Source organism: Molossus molossus, unplaced genomic scaffold (assembly GCF_014108415.1).
Source record: "Molossus molossus isolate mMolMol1 unplaced genomic scaffold, mMolMol1.p scaffold_m16_p_7, whole genome shotgun sequence".
Lineage (NCBI taxonomy): Eukaryota > Metazoa > Chordata > Mammalia > Chiroptera > Molossidae > Molossus > Molossus molossus.
Genome location: NW_023425401.1, coordinates 90294225 through 90312124, shown reverse-complemented (window position 1 = coordinate 90312124; position 17900 = coordinate 90294225). Strand labels below are relative to the sequence as shown.

General features: G+C 40.2%; 1 protein-coding gene across 6 annotated transcripts in view; it reads left to right on the top strand.

Annotated features, from left to right (window-relative positions):
* The window catches only part of GRM8 (glutamate metabotropic receptor 8), a 759794-nt gene that overhangs the window by 363670 nt on the left and 378224 nt on the right, over nt 1–17900 (top strand). For 5 of the 6 annotated variants that reach the window (XM_036246517.1, XM_036246519.1, XM_036246522.1 and 2 more), the window contains 3 exons: nt 1042–1177; nt 1947–2101; nt 3398–3535. In XM_036246517.1, coding sequence (XP_036102410.1) covers nt 1042–1177; nt 1947–2101; nt 3398–3535 — 429 coding nt within the window. The remainder of the gene's footprint in view (nt 1–1041; nt 1178–1946; nt 2102–3397; nt 3536–17900) is intronic. The other variant, XM_036246521.1, reaches the window with a different exon arrangement.

Sequence of the window (17900 nt, the reverse complement as noted above, 5' to 3'; positions counted from 1 at the left end):
AGCCTCATAGAGAGCAGGCTGACAGCTGTCGGGATGAGAGCTGGGTCAAGTGAGTGGAGGGTTGAGCAAAAAAAAAAGAAAAATCTCATTGACATGGACAACAGTGTGGTGATTGCCAGGGGGAGGTGGGGTGGAGGGAGAAAGAGGAGGAGGGAGGTATAGGGGGGCTGAGTGGTGATGGAAGGAGACTTGACTTGGGGTTGTGAACACACAATACAGGGTACAGATGATGTGCTGTGGAATTGTGCAACTGAAACCTGTATAATTTTGTCAACCAGTGTGACCCCAATAAATTCAATAAAAAGGAAGAAATGATGAGATAAAATGTTGGTGAAGATATGGAGAAAAGGGAACCCTTGTGCATTAGTGGTGGAAATGTAAATTGGTACAGTGACTATGGAAAACAGTATGAATGTTTCTCAAAAAGCAAGGGTAGAACCACCATATGATACAGCAGTTCCCTTCTTGTTGTGTATCCAAAGGAAATAAAAAAGAGAATCTTGAAGGAATATCTGCATGCTCATATTCTTTGCAGCATTTTTCACAATACCCAAGATATAAAAACAACCTAAGTGTTCATCAACAGATAAATAAAGAAGATATGAACACACACACAATTCAGAGAAAGAAATACCACCATTGTGACCACATGAATGGAACTTGAGGGCAGTATGCTGAGTGAAAGATAAATACTATATGATGTTCCATATATGTGAAATCTAAAGAAGCTGAACTCATAGAAATAGAGAATAGGATGGCGGTTACCAGGGGTCAGGGAATGAGAATTTGGTCAAAGGGTACAAACTCCCAATTTTAAGATGAATAAGTTCTGGGGAACTAATGTACAATACAGTGATTATAGTTAATAATATTATATACTTGAAAGTTGCTAAGATAGTATATCTTAAATATTCTCATTACAAAAGAAGAGAAACAATATTCTGTACTAAGTCATGTGTTTTTATGAAGTAGCTAACCTCATTCAGTTTGTTAAACAAATGCCCTATTTGAATCGCTTTCTTCTTTTTTTAAAAAAAATAGGTGGTGTTTGCATTGCTCAATCACAGAAAATCCCACGTGAACCAAGACCTGGAGAATTTGAAAAAATAATCAAACGCCTGCTAGAAACACCCAACGCTCGGGCGGTGATCATGTTTGCCAACGAAGATGACATCAGGTACTGCTTATTTTCCTTTCTTATGTAGGATTAGATTTGTGGCCCATGTTCTTTTTCTAACATATTTCATGTTCAATATAAAATCTTGTGAGATTTCACAGGAATTACAACATTCTCATGCAATTTCAGATTGCCTTCTGGTATACAGAGACACAACAGCCTTCTAGTTTCTTTCTTTCTTAATCTTTATTGTAGAAAGTATTACAGATGTCTCCCCTTTTTATCCCCTATTCACCCCCCCACCTTCCCCGCACTATTGTCAGTATCCACTGGTTATGCATATATGCAAAGAAGTTCTTTGGTTTATTTATCCCTTCCCACACACCCCCACCCCCTTCCCTCTGAGAGTTGTGTCTGTTCCCTGCTTCCATGTCTCTGGATCTGTTTTGATCATCAGCTTGTTTTGTTCATTATATTCCATAAATACGTGAGATCATGTGGTACTTGTCTTTCTCTGACTCAGTCTTCTAGTTTCTAAGTCTGAAATATCTACAGAGTAGAACCTAGGGACTGAAAGAAGTGAGACATGTAACGATGATAGACAGAATGAAGTGAATGAGGTTAAGGACAACGCTAATTGACAGGTGCTGGAGTTAAAGTTGCCGATATATTTCCCTTAGAAGATGATATGACTCTGCAGTTAGAATGACTGACTAATTGTTTAATGGTGACTTACTGAGTATATAACTTGATACAGCCATCTCTTAACATTCATAAGTGTAGTGTTTCTTGATAAATGTGGTATGTTTTATTTTTTTTATTATCATAGGAGGATATTGGAAGCAGCAAAAAAATTAAACCAAAGTGGGCATTTTCTCTGGATTGGCTCAGATAGTTGGGGATCCAAAATAGCACCTGTTTATCAGCAGGAGGAGATTGCAGAAGGAGCTGTGACAATTTTGCCCAAAAGAGCATCAATTGATGGTAAGGATGCACCATAGAGAATTTGTCTTCATTTCAATTAAATAGAAACTAAAAGATGCGCCCTGGCCAGTGTGGCTCAGTTGGTTGGGCATCACCCCATGCACCGGGAGGTTGCTGAGTCCATTCTCTGTCAAGTGCACGTGTGCAGGTTTTGGGCTCAATCCCTGGTAGGGGGCATGTAGGAGGCAGCTGATCAATGTTGCGCTGTCACATCGATGTTTCTCTCTCTCCTTCTCCCTTCTTCTCTCTCTCTAAAAATCAACAAACTATTCTTTAAAAACAAAATAACAGCAATAACAAAAAACTCAAAGATGAAACTAGAGTATAGCATATAATGAAATGCACCCATTATTGATGCCTTTGGGTAGACTTTTTAGTTCTGATGGCAGAATTGCCAAGACAGTAACTATTTAACCAGGCATGTATATTTTTTAAAGAAAGGCAATTATAGTTGACTTAGATATCTTCATGATGTTGCCCTCTAAGTTTGCACATTTCCACGGGTATACATATGATGGTTACAGCACTGTTGGAGTGAGAGTGCTTGCTTCCTAGGAAATGAAGACATGATGCTGGGCTGACCCTGTGGATAAAATAAATGCTACAACAAAGATGCGGAGCATCCCTGAAAGGCAGTCTGTCTCTCAGATGCCTTTGCCAATGGTCTTGACAGTGATTGAAATTCCTACCTTTCCCCTTGTCCTTTTGAGTAAGGCATTATTTCCAAGTGGTCTCCCTTCAGTGAGGTCATTACCTGAGCCGGGTGACACTTGCCTATTACCCATGACTCCAGAAGATTACATTAGTACTGATTGGTTAATTGAATTAGCTGAAAATGGAACATATAGGACAGGTAGATTTTGAGGTGGGTACAAGCATAGAAGTCTGGAATATTAACCCCTGCTAAGAGAGAGAGAGAGCAACAGGAAAGAGAGAGAGAGATGCAAAAAGTCCAAGTTGGTTCTGAATATTTAACATGAGGTCACTGGTCACTGCAGCTGGGAGACCTAGCAGAGAGGGAGAGGTTGAGATGATCACACCAATAACAGGCTTTCTTGGTACGCTCGTCCCGAGAGCCAGGTGCCTGAATGGTGAGTGGAAGGGTGGAGATGGTATCCCCTGATCCTTCTTGGCTTTTGCCATAAGGGACGTTTTTGATTGTCCCCCATTTAACACATTTTGGAGTATTTTTCATGCAATCATCACAATATAACATAATATCCATTTAAAAGCTTGGATTGTATTGGTTTGGAATTTGAAAGAATATTAAAATTATACTTTTCTTCTTTAAAATAGGATTTGATCGATACTTTAGAAGCCGAACTCTTGCCAATAATCGAAGAAATGTGTGGTTCGCAGAATTTTGGGAGGAGAATTTTGGATGCAAGCTAGGATCCCATGGAAAAAGGAACAGTCATATAAAGAAATGCACAGGTAGCCAGTTAAATGTTTTCCTTGGTGCATTTGTTTTATCATTATCTGAGAACTGAAGTGTCTCTAGGTGGATAATGATGAGGGTATTTTCTATTTTCTTGCATCTTTCATCATAGTTTCCCAGAAGGGTTGGGCATACACTGATCATTCAACAAACTTAGGCGTACTCGATGTTTCGTAACAGTCAACCAACAAGTATTCATTGGACATGTGCCATGGGCTGGGGTATTTCAGTCTAATTTAAAAAACATTTATTGAGTTTCTACTTTTGGCAAAGCACTTTATTAGGATTGGTTGGATATGGACAAATAAGACATGGTATTACTCACCAGTAGATGATGGATCATAATAATTTGCTATAAGACACTGTTTTTTAAAAAACAATTTCAATCCATGTCCCCTGTAGTACTGTTGTCTCCCATATCCTGCACAGTACTAGCAGCTATGATTTTTAATGATTTATTTTATGTATCTTATGCTTTAAAATAATAGTGATTTTAAATGTAAAAATTAAACATTTTTGATTGCACATATCATGATTGTATACATAGAAATATGTATGGACTATTAAAAATTACTTAGAACTAAGTGGTAATTTAGCAAGATCACAGTTACAAGGTGAATATAAACTTTTAAATAATTAATTTTATATATGATAAAAAACTAACATATGGAACACTAAATGTAAAGGCTACTATTTATAACGTGATTAAAAAAAAACCATAAACATTAGCGGTAATGTTAACAAAGATGCATAAATCCTCTACACTGAATACCACAAAACTTGAAGGAGTATTTTATAACCATGCATACCTCCCCCACTCCCACATTTTGATATGTCCTCCTTTTCCTCTACTCATTCTTTTGGAAATAGCTGTTCAAATAAAAGATGCACTGTGGTAAATGCGGAGTGGACACACACGCAGAGCAAGCATGGGGATGTGGAGCCAGGTGCCAGGCTGTGGAGAGGTCTGACTGCAGGCCTCCTGTGCGCCAGCCACTCCTCCAGGAGCTGGGGTGAGGAGGGGAGACCAGGTCTCCGCTCACAGAGCTTACATTCAAGTCTCTGAGGAGACAGACGCCAAATAAGTAAGTGTATATGTATAAAGGACCAGAGACTTCCAGATGCTGAGACGTGCATACAGGCAATGCAAGAGTAAATGTGAAAGGGTGACCAGGTGGATGGCAGGGAGGACAGCAGTTCGATTGTGTGGTTACAGAATGCTGCACCGAGGAGGTGGCATTTGAGATGAGACCTGAAAAGCCAGAAGGTGTCAACCATGTGAAGATAGGAGGCCAGCTCATTGCAGGATCTAGGGCAAGTTTCTTTTGTTCAAGGTGCAGAAGAACAGGGACAGGGAGGGGGCAGTGAGTGAGAGGGAGCATGAGGGCACGTGAAGCTAAAGAGACAGGCTGGGGCCGGGTTGTGCAAGTTCGTGAAGTTCTTCCTAGAAGCTCCAGAGCCCAGGAGTTTGGGCTTTAGCCTACCTGTAGGGTAGAATTACTTGAGGCTTTTTATCCAGGACATTGCTCAGATGTCTGTTTAAGTAGATTTCTCTGGCAGAAGTGTAAGGAGGATTGGAGATCAGGAAAGAGAAAAAAGGGTCAGTTAGGGCCCATCCAGTAGTTGCAATGGGCAGTCACAGCCTAAACAAGGACTTGTGATTTAGGGGCAGATCACAGAGGACAGAAGTCCAGGAGGTGGTATTAACACCACATGGTGAATGATTAATGCTGGGGATGGTAGTCAGTGATGGAGGTTCTGAATATTAAATCTTTACTGGCTAGGTCTAGGAAAATATTTAGGTACTTAGTTAACCGACAAGAAAGAATGGATGCTGGATTTGGTTTTGATATGGCCCCATGGAACTGTCCAGCAGGTGGCAGCATATCTTCTGGGAGCAAGCCTTGGGCACTAAAAATATGTATTAAAGAGTGACAGCTGGAGACCTGGAAATTAACGACAAGGGCAGAGATGCAATTGCCCTTGGAGACTGAGCAGAGGAATGACGATTGAAGGCTCTAGGGGAGGAGCCAGGAAAAGAAACTGAGTAGGTGAGTTTGGGAAGGCGGTGAACTGGGGGCCAGTGTCTTCTCAGTCTCCAGGAAGTAAGATTGGGTGCACACAGTTTCGGTGCTGCAGAGAGGTATGCCTGAGGCATGGGAAGTGTGTCAGGAGACTCAAATTGTGAGACAGAAGCAGAATGGAGGAAGTAGAGGAAAGAATGCTTGTTCAAGAAGTTTGGCAGAAAAAGAACGTAGATACAGGAGGGGAGCTTGAGGAAGAAGCAGGGGTGCAGACCTTTTCTTTAGGACAGAGCACAGATAAGCCTGTTTTCAGGCAGAGCCGGTATTCAGCAGAGATAACTAGAGGGAGAGAAATTACACGTGGGGAATGGTATTGACAGAAACTTTAGAAAGAGGCATGAAGAGAAAAGTACTATTTTTAAATAATGTGATTATGTTAGAAAGAAGGATATAGGCAAACATGTATGTAAGCCTATACATGAGGGGGAAGTTCTGTAATTAAATGCTAAATTTGCACATAGATATTAAGGAAGTTCAGAAAATGTATGACTGTAAGTCAAGTTTTAAATTTTAAGCTTCATGGAGGAGGTAAGTGCTTGATAATAAGAAAGATTTGAGAAAGAGCATCCAAGATGATAGAAATGGTGGGTCAGCAGGGCAGAGATATGGAAAAGGACATGGAGGTGTGTGAGGAAGAGTGAAGAGGTTCGCCTTTTTGGATAGGAGGGTGCATGTTAAGGAATAATGGGAAATAAAGAGGGGTTACTTTATAGAGAGATTTGAAAGAGTTTACGTACAGGGTACCCTCTGTTTTTCATTCAGATGTATTTTACACTGTGCCGAATTCTGAATTCTGAATGTTAGTGTTTGATCATCTACACATTCATATCCTATTGTTGTTTAGACCGTTTAATGAAAATCTACCAGTAACTGAAATGAATAAGCACAGTTATATATAATAAAATTGGTAAAAAGTTAGTTATTAATTAATTACATAACTTTTCACACACTGTTTTCAGAATACCCAGTTTCTCTAAATTCACCTTTTCCCAAAATGTTATGTATATAGATGTCTTTTTAGTATCTGTAGATGGTGTGCATTGGATACTTATTTTAGGCATAAATACTGAATTGGGTTATATTAGAACCCTGACTTGGTGCCGTGTCTGCTTCAGATTTTTTTATTTATTTAGGTGTTGTTAAAATTGTAACAACCTGTCCAATTAGAACTACCTCTAGTGCAATGGAAATACTGTTTTCTCCCAGCGCTAGGGCAAATGCACCCTTAGGGAACGGGGTCCACGAACAGATTTTCATCCGAATTCCATTGTGGGTGATACTGAAATAACTTGTCCCTGGGTAGAAAACAAATAAATAATGCAACATCCTAACTTAATTGAAAAAACAAAAACAAAAACTAAACATGAACATTTCCAAATGGTGAGAGAAGATCCCTGTGCCCCAAATTAGCATCAACAGCCAGTTTTCATCTTCGTGTTGGGGGAAGAGTGATGACCTGGCACTTTAATGGTCAAATGTATGTAAGAGGCAAAATCGACAGGCTATTATTCATGACTAGAAGTGTCCAGGGTGTGAAAATTATTTATATTCCCAGTTTGTCTAATTCCACCTAATTCAGAGATGAATGTATACAGATGTGCAAGCTTCCACCTGTGGCTCATGTTTTAACCATCTGTGGTGAGTCAAAAAGTTGGGGACCTCTGTGAAAGCGGGGCGCCCACAGGGTTCTTCTGCTGGATTTGGAGCATCATTTGGAGTTATGTTGTAAGTAAAATGTTTCCTCGAGCAATGGTAATCTGTGAACGTAATTATTTTGTTCCACTGGGGGCGATACTGGCAGTGTATTTACATGGATAAGAGAGTGCTTCCCAGCAGCACAGGGCTTCTGTCCTATCAATTTTCAGGCGATAGAATGTCTTCACGCAGTGAGGAGCCTCCTCTTCCTAAAATTAACTCAGCACAGTTTTCTGGGATGATTTTCCCTCCTTGAATCTCAGGAAAGCTTTCAAAAAAAAGTGATATTACTGTTAACGTTGATATGCTGGCTGAATTCCAAAGTGAAGTAATTCCTACCATCCACCTAGCTATTTATGTAGTTATTATTGCTTCTGAGAGCTGCTGAGTTCTGAAAGCTAGTACTACTTAATCCTACTTAAAATTCCCTTTGTCTTCTCAAGGAGAAGAAAGGGTTCTTTTGTACTTGTTATCAGTGGTGATGGGTGTTATTTTGTAGACAGTTCTTTGACCTCTCTGGTTCTTCTTCTTTTGTTCTGCTCTCATGCTAATGTCTTTCCACACCTCATCAGACATGCACCCCCTCCCTCAAGAATTGTGGGTCCACCTCCTCTCTCCCTGTCTGCACCTTTCCCACACACCTCTTTCCCAGAAGGGCCTCTGCCTGAACTCCTTTTCCACGGTTCCTCCTCACCTTATTTTTTTTTTTTCCCACCTTTTCTCTGATTAGTTTCTTACCTGATATTGTTTTGTGCAACGAGACTCTCACTGGCAATGGAGAAGCTTTTTGTTTGTTTGTTTTGAGGTCTCCTTTAACTTTTTAAATGGCTGTCATGCTGACTTTTTTGGTCTGTTCAAGAGGCCTAATAGTGGCTATTGCAGAGATCTGAGTACTTCAGCTGGCTGCTCCTCAGAGGCAGACTCCCTGTTGGTCACACTGTTGGCCTTGGCGTTTGCTTCTCCATCACGAGTTGTGACTAGCTCTGCCTTTATTAAAACAGCATCCCCTGACCAACCCAATACATTCAGTCAGTTCCATATAGCACCTTCTGTTAAAATTTTTTTTTCTTTATTGATTTTAGAGAGAGAGAGAGACAGAGACAGAAACATTGATGTGAGAGACCATTGACTGACCCCCCCTTTCCCATATGTCTTCCACTGGGGATCCCAGGCATGTGCCCTGACCAGGAACTTAACTGGCGACCTCTTGGTGCATGCGTCACTGCTCAACCACTGAGCCACACTGGCCGGGCACCATATAGCATCTTAAAGCCTTCCTTTTGTCCATCCATCCATCCATCCATCCATCCATCCATCCATCCATCCATCATTTATTCACTTGTTTATTCATTTTGGATAGCCAGCCTTGTCCAGACACTGTGCTACAGATACAAAGACAGAAAACAGACCACCCTTGCCCCCAAGTTGCTCACACAGACACATACACTGTCTTATTCCATTTGAAATGCTTTCCTTGTCTATTGGGTTTCAATCCCTACCAAGGAGGCCAGGACACTGCTGCTTAGCCTGCATGGGCCTGACGCTCAGATGCTAAATGATGGTGAGCAGATGCTATTTGAAATGGCCCATTGATTCTTATTTATAGTGATAGAAATAATGGTAATAGAAAAGCAATGTACAAATATGTTTCTTCTCACAAAAAGCAGTTCCATCACTGAACCAAATAGTAGGCTCAAAAATTAGCTCCCTGCAAGGCCTCTCAGTTTTCTTCCAGTGCCGGAGTACTAGGAATCTTTTCAGGTGTGACCGCCTCTCAGCAGTCCTCTCGATGCCCCGGGGGCTGCGAAGGGTGGAAGTCTTCACCCATTCACCCGGGACTCATGGAGACCATACAAGGGAGTTGGATAGTTAGTGAGGAGGAGGATGTACATAGTTTGATTTGGTGATTCAGAATGAGAGGAAGCTAAGAGAACTTTCCCTGTGTTAAAATGTGTTCTGCCATCCCCATTTGCCTCCTGCCTTGAGTGAAACTCTGTTGGGGACAATGCTCTACATTAGCACCAGGAGGTGGCAGTTAGCCCACATGCTTCTGTTCTTAGCAGGTAAAATAGCAGGAATCCCAGAATGAGTTATTTATGCCACTTCTGAGATTCCATGTTGAATTCCAATAGATGCACGTGAGATGACAGAACAGACACTGATTTCAGACATACTAGACTTCAGACTTTTGCAGCTGGGGTGTAAAATCAAGATCACCCTCGCGTTTTCTACATGAAAAAACTGGAACTGGAGAAATTCAGTGAACTGTTCAAAACACACACAGTCTCAGAGCTGCAACTAGAGTTCTGGTCTGTTCTATTTGAGTTTGTGTTTTACTTTTATATCCTCAATTTCCTTAATTGTTTACTTATTTCAAAGTTTTTACCACATAGTTGAAAAGTAGTTTTCTCTTTATACTTTATGTATGACAGCATGTACTATGAAATTTTAAAATCACCAGATATAAAGTAAAGTAAACATAACATTGGTTGTTACCTAATTCTATAGAAAATAATAAGTATTTTAATATTCTTCACATTGATTTTTAATACTTGTGAGTGGGTCTTGAACAGAATAAACTTTTCATTCAATTCCTTGGCCCTTTGCCATTTATAAAAGTAGACCAAGGACTATATTAGAAACAAACAAACAAAAACAGGAGAAACTATCAACGGCAAGCTTCTAGAACCCCAAGTCCAGTGGCACTGAATTATAGCGATGCACTTTGCTAAGTTACAGTTAGTTTGCCCATTTATTTACTCTTCTATAGAAAAAGTTTCACCCATTGGAAACAGAATGGGAAGCACTGTAATGTCGAATGGCACTTCTAGAACTTCTGTGTGCATACAAATCACCTGAACACCTGGTTAAAATGCCAGTTCTCATTTTGTAGTTCTGGGGTGATGCACTCTGCATCTCCCACCAGTCCTATGTGATGTGTATGGTGGTGGGCTCTGGGCCACGCTTTGAGTACCAGGGGTATCAGAATTACTTTCTGGAGACAGCAACAGCATCTGACATTTAATTAGCAGTATAATATTCAGCTGTGCTGAAGATTACTGACAAACCCAAGGTGTCCTACCAAAGATAATCTAAATAAGAGTTTAAATTGTCAAATGCAAAACTTATAATCTAGAGCCTGTGTTGTATGTATAATCATCCATATGTATTTAAATCAGTAAAGTGTAAAGATACAGTAGTGTGTGTGTGTGTGTGGGGGGGGTATGCATGCCTGTCCCCTCATTAGAAAATGTTGAAGTGGAGAGCTTAATTACTAAATTTAAAGAAATGTATAAAGATGCACCTGTATCTCCAAAATTTGCAAAGTTTGCCATGTCAGGATTCAAAAATATTCTGAAACTAAAAAAAAACAAAACTGCTCTGTCAGTCATAAATGCACACAGAGTAAAAGAGTCGCAAAGGTCCATAGAGACCATTCTTCTCAATTCTTTCATTTTGCAGAAAAGGAAATTGAGGTCCATCTGGCCTAAGTGAGTTGTCTAAACCCATAAGCCACCTGAAGGTGATGAAGGGACTGAAATCTGATTTGACACTTGATTCTTCCCTTAACCCTCTCCTGTTCTGAAAGCTTTTCCCAACAAGAGACTGAATTTCACTGACCCATTCTTCTATTTTTTTCCTGTTCTAGTGGCCTGCATGTTTTCCCAGTGGTCATCTAAGGTTAAGTGTTCCTTCTTTGTGAAGCTCGCTGACTACTAATGGGGTCAGAATGGTGCTCTTGGTCTGAGAAGCACTTGAATTGTGGAAGCATAAGGAAGTACCCTCTAATTAGAGGGAACTTGCATTTTTCTGGGAATAACTTAAAAGGGAGGAAACACCCATTCTACTGAGCCAAAATAAATTCAGGAGTCTAGGAATTCCTTTCTGGAAGGCGTACAATGGACTCTGGCAATGGCTTGACTGGTTGGCGTTCACGTGTCTGGATGAACATGATCTCTGGAATAGTAGTACACTGAAGGACTCAGAAATAGAAAGGGGAATGTTGGCAATGAAGTTGGCAGTGGTTTTTGAGAACCATTTATTTGAAAGCCCACAGTAAGACTTGGGTCAGTGAAGATGAAGCAGTGGGTAGAAAAGTACAGAAACATTAGAAAAAAAGTATCTTCCCCTAAATGCTTATTAAACTTCAATTGAGAGAACCAATTCATTAAAACAAAACAAAGAAAGAAAGAATATACAAATGGTCCAACTTTAGAAAAATGTGGTATTTCTAACCCCTAAAAAAGAGGACAAAACAATGACATATAAAGGGTGATTATTTACATTATGATAGGATGTAGACAAGATGAAAAGGTAATTAGAATGATTATTATTTCAAACACAGGTAGAGAGAGGATAGCAGTTTGAGGAATTGAACATTTTAATATGTTGGATGGGAGAATAGAAAGAGAGAAGGATAGGGAACTAGCCAAAGGACAGATGAAGTAAGAATTTATATCCCTCATGAGGGAGTTGAAATTTGTTTTGAAATGCAATAAACAAGTACTAAAAGATTTTAAGCAGATCAGTGACATAATTGGATTTCCATTTTAGTAGGATTATTGTGGCTGTAGCGTAACACGGAGAAGAGAGAATAGTTAGATATTATAGTAATTTCTCCAGAGGTGACAGTGGCCCAGGTTATGATGTCTGGACTATGTTGGACATGGAGAAAAGTGGATGGATATAAAATGTATCTAATTTGTTGGTTATGTGCCTCTGAAGCTGAGAAAAGAGGTCTTGTTGTAGAGACAAAGTTGGAACTCACTAGCCTATACATAAGGCTAGGTGAGATAGACCCAAAAAGTATGTAAAGAACAAACTGCCTAGAGCCTAAAGGCATTCAGACTTTTGGGAATGTGGTGAAGGAGAGGACCATGGAATTCCTTTTCTTTTTTTCCTTTCTGAAAATTGTCCTCAATATCCATGGATACCCATTAGAAATATCCCCTAAGGACCAATCTCTGATCTACAGCCCTAATTCCTTCTCTAGTGTCTCCGCAGCTCCAACTGATTGGTTCAAGGGTGGTGCGTGACCCAAGCTGGATCATCAGAGTCTCCCAAGGCATATTTAAAAATGAAACTGGAGGAGAACGATTGGTTTCTCTTAGGGATTTGGGGTGAGGCTGTGAGATGGGAGACTGAGAAGACTGTGTTCTCCACCATGAGGAGAAGTTGGCCTGGAACAGTGGTTCTCAACCTTCCTAATGCTGCGACCCTTTAGTACAGTTCCTCACATTGTCTGAGGGTGTAGCTGCATGTGGGCAGACCCACTTAGAGAGGGATAGAGGAGCAACGTCGTGGTTCCTAAGCCCATCAGAAATATGTTTTCCGATGGTCTTAGGCAACGCCTGTGAAAGGCTCGTTCAACCCCCAAGGGGGTCGCGGCCCACAGGTTGAGAACTGCTGGAGAAGAATGATTTTGACATGCAGAGAGAACAGAGATGACAAATGGAAAGGGTTCCGACTATGATCAAGATCTTAACTATGCTCTTCCTGCAGAGCTGTGAGATAGGTCATGATACTACTAATTAAGGTTTCCTGTCCTTAGCTAGCAACCTAGTGTCCAGACTAACATATTATAGTAATACTGGGGATGATTAGAGGAGACGATTTGCATACGGCTCATTGCCTGCTGCACAGGGAGCACAGCAAGTACTGCTGCTTCTTATCCAGCAGGTTTCCCTTTCTTCTAGGTCAGCACCATCCAGTAGAACTGTCTGTGATGAGACAGTGTTCTACATCTACATTGTACAGTGGAGTAGCCACTAGTCACATGTGACCACTGGTCGCTTGAAATGTGGCTGGGGAACTGAGAAATGGAGTTTTAAGTTTTACTAAATTTGAATGTACATTGAAATATAAATAGCCCCATGTGTCTAGTGGCTATCATGGTGGACAACATAGGTCTAGGCTGACAGACCTAGAGCAACAATTTTGTTTTAGTGTATGCTTCATGTAACCCAGTTAATTCTGATTAGCCTGATCCAGTATGGCGGCCTTGTCCTACTTGCCAACTTTGGTTGAAAGGGTAGCTAGTAATGCAGTCTCGTCAAGGAGATAGGTGGGAAATCTTACGGGACCCTTCAGGGTGTGGATGGTGGAAGTTCTGGTTATTGTTATGCCTGCAGCTGGGGGCTGGACCGGCAGCAGGAAAATCATGTTGACTTGCACCATACAAAAGCAGAGGAAACCTCAGTCACTAATGATGTTTTTAAACCTCTGAAATAACAGCCTGCAATGCTCTTCCATTCTTGAGATATGAGGTAATAATAAATCGTCTCCTTTTAAAAGCCATTTTGCATTGGCTTTCTATTATTTGCAGCTGAAAGCATCCTAACTAATACAATGTATTATCAATAAATGAGAATGATTAATTTAACGTGACACGAACATATATCATTTTAAGAAGGTAAGAAAAAAATTAAAATTCTGAAGTAAATCAGGATATTAATATTTGCAAGGCAGACAAATTGTTTATATTAAATGGATTCACCACAGGTTTCTTAAATACTGACTTTCCCATCAGTGAATATAAAATTAAACAGATATATAGCTTTTCAGAAATATTTCACTGAGACATATTCCTATATAAGTTGCAGAATTATAAACACACATTGAGTATGAGCTTTAATTTATCAAAATAATTCATCTCTGGGTTTCTTTAAACAACATGCCCTCTAGTCTACAAAAATATTATTTTATAGGTGATGGTAGTATGCTACTTACCACCCAGACGGACAATAATTTAAGCATTTATTTTTGCAGTGTAAGTGAAAACCTGTTCAAAGTGCATGTGATTTTATCAATGAAATTATAAGACTTAAGAACTACAAGTTTCTATTCTGTTTTCTGTCTAGTAAAATTCTCAGCTTCATTGGTTAGATACTCAAACACTGATCTTGGGCAAGTGAGTTAACCTTGAAGAACTCTTGCCAGATTCCGGTTTTTCCTGTCTCCAGATTTTGATGGTGATGGTGGTGTTGTTATTGGTGTACCTATCTTTCATAAAGGTCATTCACTTGCTCTGATCCTCCCTCACGTTACCAAAATGCTGTATGGCTAACACATTGAGCTTACAGATAGAACTTGTATTGTTGTTAACAATGGTAGTTATTTCCTTGTGCACCTCTCCACTATGTCCAGCAGTGAGCTGACGTGGAATGTGGCTGTTTGTTGAAAAAGGAATTAGCCCGGCCAGTGTGGCTCAGTGGATTGAGCATCATCCCATGGACTGAGAGATCCCGGTTTGATTCCGTCAGGGCACATGCCTGGGTTTCGGGCTCGATCCCCAGCAAGGGGCATGCAGGAGGCAGCCAATGTTTCTGTCTCTCCCTTCCTCTCTCTCTAAAAAAACAAAAAAATCAATATAAACATTAAAAAAAAAAGAAAAAGGACTTAGTATTCTGACCAACAGGTGATGTCATTCCACCTCTGTCTGACTTTCCATCGACCCATATAGAACTTTTTAGCTATAGGTTTATTTGCTTATATCACTGTGCCAAATGGTTAGAATTGTAGGTTTTCATGTGGGATTAATATAGATTATTATCTTTCAGTAAGGACATGAAAATGCTGGCATGATTTTTTTTATTTTTTATTCACAGTTCATGAAACACCACAGCTTTCCCTAGCTTTGCTGTGGGAGGTAGGAGTATGTTCCACATCTGTCTCTTACTCAGATCTTTTTCAGAAAGAATATAGGCAATGTTAGCTAAGCAGTTAGATGGGAGTAGCATTCAATTCTTTTCCAAGAGAAATCCAAGATTCCAAATCTGTCGATTTGGCAGACCACAGTGAAATTATCGAAAACTGAAGAAGAGCTCAGGAATCCATCAGAATATGTGATGATTTAAATACAGTTCAAATCCTGTTGACCAACAGAAAATCAGAAGACCTTAGAGAAGAAGGAAACTTAGAGGTCATCGTGTCCAACGTTTGGCTGAGCTCCCTCCCCCTCTTGGACTGACGTAAAATGAGGACACAGAAACATTTTGGTTTTACTGATTCAGTAGAACTTGTGAAGGCTTTTATTGGTGCAAAATGAGGCTTTCTCATTGACTCTAAATAGGCTTATTAGCAGCATGCACAAGGATTTCCACTGTGATCTTCTCTTTGTCCCTAGTCGGAGTGAGGCAGAGGTCTGAACCAGGCTGATAGCCATGGAAGTGACTGGAGCGCAGCACTGGGCTGGCTGCCAGCCTTGGGTTCAGCACCCTGAGGAGCGTTGTTTGTCTGGGCTGCTTTTATGAAACAGAAGCCTTCTTTTGTGCATTTGTACCTACGAATGGGAGCAGTGGTATAGCTGATCCAAAGTAGCAGAACAACAAATTATTCATATTCCTTTAAGATGCCCACCTACCCCCTCTATTTTAGGGGTGTTAGTGTACATTTCAGTACATGGCCAGCATGCTGGGAATTCTGGCTTGATGATTCCCAGCGGGGTTTCATTAACTGGTATGAAGGTTTAATTCAGTAGAGTCCAGAAAACTGTTCAGGCATTTCTCCCCTTCCTAATGACAGAAAATGTCCCTGTTAAGTGATTTCTTTGTGGGATCAGCCTGTGTCATCCTAAAAGTGACACAAAGCCCCACGTCAGCAAGCTGTGCTGTTTGCAGGACTCACACTCTTCCCCCGGGGCTGTAGGTGTGAGTAAATGTTTAAGTGACCTTTTAGGACAGATGATAATGGGGATGGGCAAACAATTAATTTGTTCTTATAATTCTTAATAACTGTGGTGTGTGTTTGGGGTAAGTGTAGAAAGAGTTGGGAAAAGCATGCACAAGAGACTTGGGTAATCACTGGAGAAGAGGATGATGATGATGATGATAATTTTGTTATAAATATGCAAAGAGCAAGTTTTGTCAAAAGAAGGGTAAACTCAAAACAGTTCTTCATCATACCCTCTCTTCTCTTCCTCTCAGAGACACACGACATGTTCCATCACTGATGAGGTTGGAATCCCATGAGTTCCAGTGCTCCTCGAGGACCACAACCCTATGGCCAGGGGACTTTTCCCTTTGGTAAAAATTTACTTCAAGGAAAGTCTCGTGCATTTGAAAGCTACACACATTCTTGTTCTGTAGTCTGTCCTTATGAAACCTTATAAGCTGGTTACAGGTTTCCTAGGTCTTAGGTGTCTATCACAATTGATTCTTTTTCATCTAGCTCTAATTTTTTAAAAAAGCATTTCCCCTGGTTTGACTTTCAGGAGCATCCCATCCTCTCTTCAGGTCCCAGATTGAAAACTTCCTTTTTGAGACACTCAGACGGACCATATATATCTTAATCCACCTGGCTTTCATCACCTGAATCTCTTGAATGAGTCTACCTTGTCTGGACACATTTCCAGAAGAATGTTTTTCTCCCTTTTCAACATGGAGCCTTCACTTCTTTTGGTCCTTTACTCTGCTGCTCTAGTATGTTCATTCTTTGCCACTCAGTGTGTCACTCTAAAAATATGCTGAAGGAGGGGGCAGTGGGTCCTGCTGGGGTCTCTGTAGAGCCAACCATGGTGCTGCAATCATCACTCACAAATAAAGACCAAGGCTGAGCTTCTTGGCTTGAAGAAGATATTGGATGATGTGGGGTTTGTGCCAGAATGTTGATTCATCTCTCTTGACATGGTAAGCTCACTCTCAGCAAGGCCAGTTGGAAAGTAGAGTCAAGTTTGGAGATAGAGATATATAGTGAGCGGCTGCTTATAGGACAGAACTTCGGGGTGTCCAGAAGGATATTCTACTCTTGGAAATACTTCCCTCACCTGTTTGCTAAGTGAGACTCTAGGAATAGGATACAAATCCCCCAATTGGTCTTACCTAACTAGGTCAGATCTCCTTGCTATATCCCCATAGAGCACTATATTCACTGTTGTATATACTCACTCAATTGCATACTTATTTTGAGATTGTTTCATTGATGTTATCCCTTAGTAAATTGAAAGTTCTATGAGGACAAGGAGTGTGTCATTGTTGCTTATCTCTGTGTAAGCAACCACTTAGAAGACATCTACCACTTAGAAGACACTAGATAAATGTTGAATGTATAACTGAATCTAAACACACTTCTGTGGTACATGATGCATTCATTAAGTTTATACTGTAATGAAGGGAAGTTCTCCCCAATAGAACACAATATTTCTTCTCCTATGTCATTTCTAGTGGCTAAATTGACTTTGAGGTTGAGCAATTGAGCTGTGACTCAATATGTGCCTAAACTCTTCAACAAATGCTGTGCTCCAATTTCTTTTCTTAAAATCAGAGGCTAAGGATGAAAAAACACAAAATAAAGTTAAAGGTTTAAGCGTCCTAATCCAGTTGTTGGTTGGAAAAGCATTTGGGTTGTTTGCATTTTGTTTAGTCATGAAATTCCTATATAAGTATTTCTCTCTTTGATGGTTTACACAATCAATCTGGCTGTTCAATTTTTTTCTTTGATTTTCTTTATTTAATCCACTGGTGAATGGCATTCAGTTTGGGTTGTGGAAAATGTTCCTATGTCTCCATCTTTTAAGGAAATGTTCCTTTATAGCTTAGTCATTTTGAATACAGTTTTTTGGTGTATTTTTTAAAAATTTGTAGCA